This window comes from Nansenia antarctica (assembly GCF_963989245.1).
Source record: "Nansenia antarctica genome assembly, chromosome: 7".
Taxonomy (NCBI): domain Eukaryota; kingdom Metazoa; phylum Chordata; class Actinopteri; order Argentiniformes; family Microstomatidae; genus Nansenia; species Nansenia antarctica.
The window spans coordinates 11,122,534-11,133,009 of record NC_137677.1 but is presented as its reverse complement, the minus strand read 5'-3'; the positions used below and the strand labels follow the sequence as shown (position 1 = coordinate 11,133,009).

General features: G+C 43.6%; 2 protein-coding genes across 2 annotated transcripts; one reads left to right on the top strand and one right to left on the bottom strand.

The window, feature by feature from the left end:
• Positions 1 to 893: 893 nt before the first annotated feature.
• On the bottom strand, positions 894 to 4,597 carry mmachc (metabolism of cobalamin associated C; the record flags this gene model as incomplete). Its single annotated transcript, XM_080535802.1, has 5 exons — positions 894 to 1,431; positions 1,810 to 1,989; positions 3,739 to 3,894; positions 4,156 to 4,353; positions 4,508 to 4,597. The coding sequence occupies 5 exons, from the start codon at positions 4,595 to 4,597 to the stop codon at positions 1,243 to 1,245; spliced, it is 813 nt and encodes a 270-aa protein (XP_080391928.1). The 3' UTR covers positions 894 to 1,242.
• Positions 4,598 to 6,274: 1,677 nt separating this feature from the next.
• On the top strand, positions 6,275 to 9,782 carry LOC308162385 (uncharacterized protein; the record flags this gene model as incomplete). Its single annotated transcript, XM_080536542.1, has 5 exons — positions 6,275 to 6,340; positions 7,912 to 7,954; positions 8,938 to 9,092; positions 9,270 to 9,351; positions 9,775 to 9,782. The coding sequence occupies 5 exons, from the start codon at positions 6,275 to 6,277 to the stop codon at positions 9,780 to 9,782; spliced, it is 354 nt and encodes a 117-aa protein (XP_080392668.1).
• Positions 9,783 to 10,476: the final 694 nt, after the last annotated feature.

Sequence of the window (10,476 nt, the reverse complement as noted above, 5' to 3'; positions counted from 1 at the left end):
AGTGGACCGGTGACCACCCAGCCGAGGAGAGTCTGAACAGCAAATGGTCCATTACCTTCACTGTTTATAATTCTCCATGGTTCAAGAGCTTTTGGTGCTAAAAAAGCTCTTGCTAAATATTCACTGTAATAGTTATTTGAATACTGAAAAATATATGGAAATGCAGTACATTTGTAGTTGTGGAAAGCATACTGAATGTAGACAGAACGATGAATTGAGAATCAAGGACCCCAATTGAAATAAGCCAGTGGCTTTCTTGGGTTTTTATCCTGTTAGTTGACCTTGTATGTAATATGTACTTTCATGTACCTACTTCTGCAAATTTTCTAATAAAGTTTTCAATCAATCAATCAAAGACAATAACCCCCCCCCCTTGTGGTACATAAGGGAATGACAAGCTGTCACAGAAACAACTGTGAAAAATAAATGTATGTTTATTTTTCATATGGAAACCAAAGGTTTTTACAACTTATTCAAGTCATTACAGTAGATCCTTATAATTTCGTAATAATTTACACTGCCTGGATGCTTCCATCCTCACAATCAACATATCATATTTTGAACAGTGCTATTTTTGATCAAACCCTCTTTCCTATTACTGTTTTCTATATGGCCATGTTTGTGAATCATTAAGTATACAAGTTTCACCCACTGCAAAAGAAAACAATTAAAGAACTATGAAATCCCATTGTAGTGTGTGTGTGTGTGTGTGTGTGTGTGTGTGTGTGTGTGTGTGTGTGTGTGTGAACATACAGAATGAGGCAGCAAAACAGACACATTTACCAAAAACAGTACATCTAAAACAAAACTGATAGGAGTGGCAAGTTTATTTGTATAGCTGTCTAATATGCACATCCACAGCAGACACATCTCATGGGAGTCAGCTGGGTCTCACTAGAGTGGGGGAGACGCCTTTGGTCCTGGAGGCAGTCCTGCTAGTTTCACCTTCTCTGTGGCACTTCATGGATCAGTTCACTATCTTCTTACCTCATATTCATTGTCTCCATCACCATGCCCGTGTCTATATGTGAAAGCGGCTATTTTCTACGTTCTGTAGGCAAAGAGATGAGAGAAAAGATCTGAAGTTCCTATGATGTCAATTGGAGGTCATTTTGGTTTTAAATATTTCCAGGTCTAAATCAGTCTTGTAAAACGAGACTGAGAACCAGCATCTACCGGTACTTTCTGCTACCCTTGGGGACCACCAGCATGGAGCATGTGTTCTGTAGTGTCTCCCATCGATCACGTCTGTCCCCTCTCCAGAGCCTGTGTGTCAGTGTGAGGGTCTGGGTCTCCCTCTCCCCCTCCCCCAGGCAGATAGCCCCAGTCCCTGAGCAGGGCCGAGCGCTGGGCTGGGACGGTGGAGAAGTAGTCCCTCTGTCTCTGGGAGTACGTCTGGGCTGCAGGGATGATGTCCCGGTAATTCCAGTCCTGCCAAACCCCAAACAAATCATGAGCTTGAATTATATAAGCTCAAATTATATAAGCTTGAATTATACCGCTATAACCAATAATATTAATATTAATAATAATAATAATACATTAGACTTATATAGCGCTTTTCTAGACACTCAAAGACGCTTTACAAACTGAAAAGATCGAGTAGTAAAATAAAAAGAAACCCAAAAAAATAGATAAAAGAAAGTATAGGGGGTCTAATACATTTTTAGATTACTAAATCTAAAATGTCTGTAGGACAATCTACTCTGTATACTGCGATTACACCTAGATTTCGGGGCGGAGAAGCGGCGAACAAGCGACGCCGGCGTCCTCTCTCGACCGGCATTTTGATGGTGTCAACCCCCCTACCTGCCAGCGGAGGTTGAAGCCCTCCAGCAGCTGTATGCGGGCCTCCCTGGTGGGCACACAGTCAGGAGGGGGAGTCTGCAGCAGCTCAGAGCCCACCACCTCCACCCCGGCGAACACCAACAGAGCTCTGATGGCAAACCAGCCCCCCAACCGAGGATGCACACACACCCCAAACATCTTCTGCAGTCACAAGAGGAGAGGAGGGGGGGGCGGAGAGAGTCATTAGTAACATGTTCCATTTTAGCTGATGCTTTTATCCAAAGCGACTTACGCTGCAGTGAGTGCGTACATTTTTCAGTATACATGGTCCCAAGCAGGAATCGCACCCACCATGCTCTACCAACTGAGCCGCTATCAATGTCGTAATTGTAATCCTAAAGTAGTAATTGAATATGATATTTTTTTTTTTTTTTAAGTTATTTTTTCTGAGTGGGGCAGTCCCACTCATATTTTTCATTTTATTTGACAGATACAGTGAAGATTTAGACAGGAAGGATGGGTGAGAGAGAGGAGGGATAACATGCAGGATATGTCCCCGGCCGGAATCGAACCGGGGACCTGCGGTTACATGGTCAGCGCTTAACCCGCTACGCCACCTAAGTGTAACGGAGTAGAAAGTTTAAAGTTCAATTATAGCTAAAATAGAGCTAAACTGCGCCCTCTAGGGGTTTAATGTAAATACAGCTGGACAGTGCAATAGCACGGGACGTAACGTGATCTCCCTCAGTTCATCCTTAACCACTGATGCGGTAAGGTCATGTTTTCTGCAGGGTCTGAGATCGCATATAATTTAAGAGATTATTAATGTACCTATGTTTTATTTGAATGTTTAATGATCAAGATAGCTGTTTTGAGTTTCCCTATTTATAGTATTTTAGTTTGGAACATATCACAAGTTTAGTAATGTGAGTTTTAAGTTGTTAACATTGATGGCGCTAACGTGAATGTTCGTGTAACATCATTTTAGAATTTAGCTTGATGACCCTGCAAGTCCCGTGTCCAGAAATTGATGCACTGTTTTCTACAGGTAATATTATTATTGTTGTGTTATTATATGTCTGTTGTTCTGTTAGTGGACCATATTGTATGAGGTTGGGTTTTCCACCTCGCTAGTTTGCACCACGCTCGCAGCTTACCTAGCAGTCAGGTTGCAGCCATGTGTTGCACGTGGTGTGCATGCGTATCCCAAGTGCGCTGTTTTTCCATGCATTTGGATGTTCATGATTTCTTGTTGTTATTGTTAAATGAATACCACTATACGATCACACAAGTGAAGATTTATGTAGTCTACACATTTTGTATTTTTGTTTTATATTATTGTTATAATTTGTGTAGTATGAGTGACTACTATATCTCCCTCAGTTCATCCTTAACCACTGATGCGAATTTAGCTTGATGACCCTGCAAGTCCCGTGTCCAGAAATTGATGCACTGTTTTTTTTCTTCTTTTTTTTTCAGATTTTATCCCCCTTTTTTCACCCAATTTGGTAGCCAATTGAACCCAACCTAGCATCCAATTATCCCCTGCCTATTGCGTAGGATCCGCCGCACAACCCCGTGGCCGGCAGTCCCAGAGGAGGGCACCAGGCAGACTAGCTGACTGGCTCCTCGAGCCCAGTACCGTTACTCCAGCACCAGACGGGGGCGGTGTTGCGCGACGGATCCTTGTCCGGAACTACTCCTATACCGCCCTCGGGAGCGGCCGCCCAATATGTCGCTCCCCGTGTGTGCCCCAGCCATATCCGGATCTGGCGAGCTGGGATACGATCCCAGTCCCCGGTGGGCAACGATGCACTGTTCAGAATAAATGAACGTGAGCCATCCAGCTGAGAGTGATTCATGCAAAGATACACCCCGTCACATAAGCTCCCCATGAAATGAATTCTAGAGGGAAACTCTCTTTGAAACTCTATAGGGTCCTCCCCTAACCTTCTCTCCCCAGGGGCTGTCGGGGACGTCAGAGCTTCTGTAGTAGTACGCTGCTCCAGCCACGTGGGCTGCAGTCTGGGCCAGGAACATAGGCTTCCGGCTTCCGGGCAGCATCTCATAGTCAAACCTCACATCCACCTTCTGACCAGGGAAACACTACAGGGAGAGAGGGAGATGGGGAAGGAGAGAGGGAGATGGGGAAGGAGAGAGGGAGATGGGGAAGGAGAGAGAGAGAGAGAGAGAGAGAGAGAGAGAGAGAGAGAGAGAGAGAGAGAGAGAGAGAGAAGAGAAAGAGAGAGAGAGAGAGGAGAGACGAAGGTGATGATGGAGTGAGCGAGACACTTTGAGATCAGAAATGTCCTTACACACACACACACACACACACACACACACACACACACACACACACACACACACCTGAAGGACAGTGTCACTAATGCAGTGTTTGATGCACTCGTCTATTGGGTCTGAGACACCCTGACAGGCCCTGCTCTCCAGGAAAGGGATGAAGACTTGTTCAAACATGGCCGGGGTGCTGAGCACCACCGCCCCCAGGGTGTCCTCTGAGTACTGCAGCTGGAGGGAGGGCGAGAGGACCGCGTTGTACCAGCCCATCTGAGACACACACACACACACACACACACACACACACACACACACACACACACACACACAGGTCACCAGTGTCAGACACAGACTGCGGAGTACAGACATATTTCCAAAGGACATAATATATATACGTTTTCAACTCATACGGCGTAAAAGCTACCTTCAGTGGGTAAACCTCAAACCCATGCGTTGACAGTGAATCACGCAGCACCCCTCTCACATCCTCCACGTTGACACAGGGAGTCGCCATTGCTGAATGTCAACATGTATTGCATTATGGGAAATGTTGTTTTATAGTATGTGGCTAACTTTATCAGATTAAGTAGAGGGAACATGTGAAATTCTTTTCGGATATTTGCGATAATTATAACACCCAATTGTGTACTTTAGAGTAGATATAATAATCGAATGAAGTATGTAGTTCCTCAAGTGCGACGAATCATGCTGTCCATTCAACTCCAATACCCAGAAGCCCTTTAGCCACGTTGACGTCTCCTACCTACGCCACTACGTCATGATTACGTGGTTGTTATGAGCTGGATTTAAATGTGGAACTGCACAAGGCTGTAAGTAGCAGCTTCATCGTTTCTTTCCACTGTTTATTTATTTAGGGCTATTTTTCCTCTACAAACTAGAGATTCTTTGTGATGTGTGTCTGCCAGCACCCAAATGATATTGCGATCGCTTGTATGCGCGTCTCCCTGCCAATGCACGTCCGTTTCCAACCTACTAAGCTCAGTTGAATGAACGTGATGATGGATTGATTCACAGCGTGGTTTGATTTGTTTCAGTATAACTGAATTTTTACATGTATTAGTTATTACATTTTTATTTATTAGTTAACAGTAATAAGCGACAACAGATTATTATTTGTTTGTTCATTTAATCATAAAAATAAACAAAAAATAGTTCCGCAACTGAACTTCAAATGGACTGTTGCCTAGTAACCTGAACACAAACATGTCGTCTAATTAACGGTCGTTTAGTAGAACATCTGTGCGGCGGAGGGATACATATAGTTAAAAGTCCCAGTGCGGTTATACTGTATATCAGTACTCATGGAATGCCTCTTGTCCAATCAAATGACTTGGTCGGAACGAACTGTTGTATAACTGTCTGTAACTTCATCTGTCTGTGAAGTGTCAGTGATCGGGAGCCCAGCTCCCTCCATCAGCCAGACACCAAGCACATCTAGAATGACATTTTTACATTTACATTTTTTTGGCGTTTAGCAGACGCCTTATTCCAAAGCGACTTACAATCAATACATTTGAATACTAAGCATGTGAATCATCGGTCCACCATTCGTAGCAGGAAGAGTAATCTAGCTCAGGCCAGGGGCCACTGATAGCAGGAAAAACCTTCTCCTAATCACCTTCTTCTAAACCTATTACCCACTTTTTTTGTTTTATTGTTTTTTTTACACTGGAGAAACAGAGAAACAGTACAAGGGGGGCAATAGAAGTTTTTAGGGACACAGTAGAGGGGAAAGCGGGTGTCTTTAGGACAGAAGATGTCGGCAGATAGAATGACGTACCACACTGCATCGTTCAATTTAATGGAGTTGTTTATACTACATTAATCTATGGCAGTTTTTCAGTGACCCTGACACTAGTCCCCCAGTATCAATGCTGACAGTGCAAGTGCACTTTCGGGCCTGTTTCATACAGTTCTATTTATTTTCTATATGTATCTATTCTTTCCATTTTTACTTTTTAATTTCTCTTACTATCCTTCAATGCTATATGTAAAGCACTTTGAATTGCCCCTGTTGTATGAAATGTGCTATACAAATAAACTTTGTAAGTTTAGGGGGTAGTAAAACCTACCCCTGTGCACCCTTGTCCAATTTGAAATAATTGTGTGTGTGTGTGTGTGTGTGTGTGTGTGTGTGTGTGTGTGTGTGTGTGTGTAGGTTAACCCTGAGATGAACTGGGACAATCATCTGAGCTCCATTCTGTCAGCGGCGGACGGCAGCGTGGCCAAGATGAGGGTGAGCAGCAGCCTGGGAATCCTAGGAGATGATTATGATATGAAATGATTAGCTAAGTCTTCTAATGTGGTCTCCTGTCCACATGTCCTTCATCTCTGCACTGATGTGAACACACAGGACAGACGAAAAGCAATGTCTGAGCTGAGGTCTGTTTGATCAAGTATCACCTTGTAGATCCGTGCAGATGACGGCCCGATTAAGTTTCACGCCTACGGCTCCGTTTTGTGCGTTCGCGTTTAGGGTAAGGGGTGTCCCAATTCATATTTCATCGAGGGCTAGGGGGGAGGGAGAGGGCTATCCACGGCTCCGTTTGGAGATTTTTCGGGACCACATTCGATTCGGAGCCATAAGCCTCCCTCCCAGCAAGCGTTGCGAATCATCTACAGAAATTAGATTTAGCTCTAGGCAATGCAGAAGACAACCACAAATGTCATTTACTTTTTCCGTAATTACTTATTGATAAAGATTAGAAAAATTATTATAACCATCTTATTATCTTAAGCCTGGTACACATATAAGGATTTTCTAAATTTTAACATATTTTTTATCTGAGAGAGACCCCACACATGAAGATAAAAAATCATGGATTGAACAGTTTTTATCGTATTGTGTGTGGTGTGCGCCGATATTCCCAATACAGCACACCACATACATAAAGATCTGTCGTTACGACAGTCTAGCTAGAGTCTCGTTCCCCAAGCCAGAAAAGAAGAAGTCAGCTCGCTTCTTGATTGGCTACATTCGATCCACGTCACAATCGGACTCGGGAGCAGGGTTGCCAGATGCGATTGACACTTCCCAGCCTAGCCACAGTCTGAAACCGCTAATTCCACCCAAAATAAACGAGCTCATCTGGCTACCCTGCTCGGGAGCTGTCGGGAGTTGCCCACACACAAGAGGACTTTTGATCGTAAATATTGAACATGTTTAATATTTACGATCGTCGGCCCCGACCATTTTCCGAGCAGATTATCGGGAGAAATTGACTCTTAACACACCTCACACCACAGGATAATCTTGTAGGATAATCTCGGATTTCTCATGTGTGTTGATAACAAACGAAAAAAGATGCTTATAGCACACGCAACAGAAATAAACACAGTTGAAGAAGGCATTGTGAGATGTGTGAAATCACCGGCAACATATTACGGCATCATCCGCACCGCGTCTATTTAAACGATTGCTGATGACGTATCGGTCGTGAAGGGTTGTTCCATTTCATAGGGGAAGGTTTTCAACCACTACCCCTTGTGACTGTTCGGAGGCCTTGGCTCCAAAGCGAGTGGCACTCCAAAACGAGCCGTAAGGGTAGGAAAGGGAATCGTCAAAGAGACTTTTGAAGGATGATCGCTGTGTCAATGAATCAATTTGGTCAGTAGATGGCGCCATAGCACAACAAAATAGGAGTAAGTTGGCGCATCCCCATCAATGGGCTATTATCAGATGTTAGCACATTTCTAGCGTTTAGCATAGACAATGGTTTAGCAGCATGTTGGTAACATTAAAGAAATACAAAAAATACCCAGTGAAATTCCCTACTGTCTGTGTCAACAGCTTTCTTGTTTCCACAGGAGAGATTCAGCACACCAGGGAAGTTCTCTAGAGGAAGGGAAGGTGAGAGGTGTCTAAGATGGCCGACAGTGGAAATGATCTTGTGATCTTGTTGTGTTCTCTGCCTTGATGATCTTCAGGACCCAGTATTTCCAAACCGTTTCATCTGGATCAGAGTAAACTTGATTCTTGTTTTTTTGGCTATCCAGGATCAGATCAAACTGGCTGATTTCCCCTTATATGACTCAAAATATGTCAGATATAGATCTGATCCTTGATAGCAAAAAAAAAAAAAGAATCTGTTTCATCCTGATCTGGACTAACCGTTTCGAAATACTGGGCCCAGGACTCACTTAAAGTGTTGACTCTGGAGTGTGACCACAGACTTCTACGCACCACAGTCTGTTTGTAACGATGCCGTCCAAAAGACCAAGCCTCTTCCGGAGCCTCAGGGCCAAAACTCAGAGGCTGAACAACAGCTACTTCCCCCAGACGATCAGGCTCAACAACAAGCCTACTGTAGACAATGACTATCATCCCCAGGCACACCCCATGTATACAGACTACCTAAAGGTTAAGCTCACAGTCACTTTACTCAATACTACCTCTCACACCCACTGCCACCGAGTGCTATACTCATGACATTCTACTTGAACTATATTTAATTGACCATTTGTACTGCTAACTGTATCCTGTCTTATCCTGTCTATTGTAGTAATTATAGTAGAATACTTTTTATTATCTTGACTTATCTTGCCTATTGCCTTATTGTCTTGCGCAGCAGTGTCAGGAACCGAAGCCTATGAATTTGACTCTCATACACACTTGTGTAATGTGACGCAACAATGAAACTCGAAACTATGTTGAGATGAGGGAGGTAGGAGGCAGATGGTTTTCTGACTCCCCCTCATCCTTGGCCTCTCTCTGTCTCTCTCTGTCTCTCTCACCAGCTCTGTCTCTCTCTTCCTCTGTTGACGTGTTTCTGTTCTGTTTTACCCTCTCGTTGTGTTCTCTGAACCGGCTCTGAACTCACCCTGTCTGTGCAGACCTGTATCCAGAGAGAGATGTGTCCAGTTTGGAGCCCCCTCCACCTCCCCGTCCTGCTCCTCCTCCTCTCCTCCAGCCCTCCCCCTCCGTCAGTCATGCGGTGCAGTGGTCAGACCTGGCCGCTGTTCAGTCGCAGCTTCAGATGCAGAGCCAGGTGTGTGTGTGTGTGTGTGTGTGTGTGTGTGTGTGCCTGTGTGTGTGTGCGCGTGCCCACGCATGTTTGAGAGGGAAAGAAAGAGACTCTCAATAAAATCTCACTCAACTGTTATTACATCACGAGGACCAGCAGAGTATTGAACATGACCTTACTGTGTTTCCCATGCATCGCTAGGCCATAGAATCTCTTACCCAGAAGCTCCATGACATGGATAGACAAAAGCACTCTCAACAGCGCCACCTACAGACACTACAAGGTAATTATCCCTACTTGTGGACTAGCGACAGATGTACGTATGTAATGTATGTACATATGTTATGTATGTACGTATGTATATGTATGTATGTATGTATGTATGTACGAATGTACGTATGTATATGTGTGGTGGCCTGGGAAAACCCGTCGGATGTCGCTGGCGTTCGTTTGTGGCAAAGAGCAAAAATAGATGGAAATCGCGATTTTGATATTATGTGGTATTCTAGTACTTTGAACTCCATACTACATTATGGTGAATAAACATTTTAAGAAAACAAAAGAGAAAGTACTTATTTTTATGTTTTTGTGGTGGGTAGTTTGCTAGTAAAACAACATCACGTTGAACGTGTCTCATTCTCAGTTAAGCAACGCACGCACACATGAGCGAAAGGAGAGACGATACTTCCACCTGTGTTATTGCCAGTTTACTGATGCTCAATAAGCATAAATTAATAACATCTTAACTAGAAGACACACAAATGCATCTGTCCCTCGCATACCGACGAGGCGAGCAGACTAACACCGCATCACAAGCAGACAAACGAGACCGGCCGATCTGCATAGGCTCCTCCCCCGACCCGGAGGAGAAAGGGGTAGTAATGACCTTTCACTTTTTTTTACATGATACATTAAAATGCTCATAACTTTTTAAAATAAAGGGCTATCTCAGTCATATCTCAGGAACATTGACACCATAAACCCATTCAAAACACACATCAAAACACACCTCTTCAGACAGGCTTATCTCTGAGCCACCCTCCCGACTATTGAATGCCCTGCTGCTGCTTTTTATATTGTAATTTGTAATTGTTTGATTGTCATGTTTTAACTGTTTGACTGTATTTTTGTAACTGTGTTGTACGGCGACCTTGAGTGCCATGAAAGGCGCCTTATAAATAAAATGTATTATTATTATTATTATTATTATTATTCAACCAGTTATGAATAGCTGAGAACTTCTAATTTATGGAAATATTAAAAAATGAAAATGTCAAAATGCCACCATGTGAAGGGTTTTCCCAGGCCACCACACATATACTGTATGTATGTATGTATGTATGTATGTACTGTATGTATGTTATGTATCTGCTCTCCCGACCTGTACAGTAAATACAAGGTCATATCC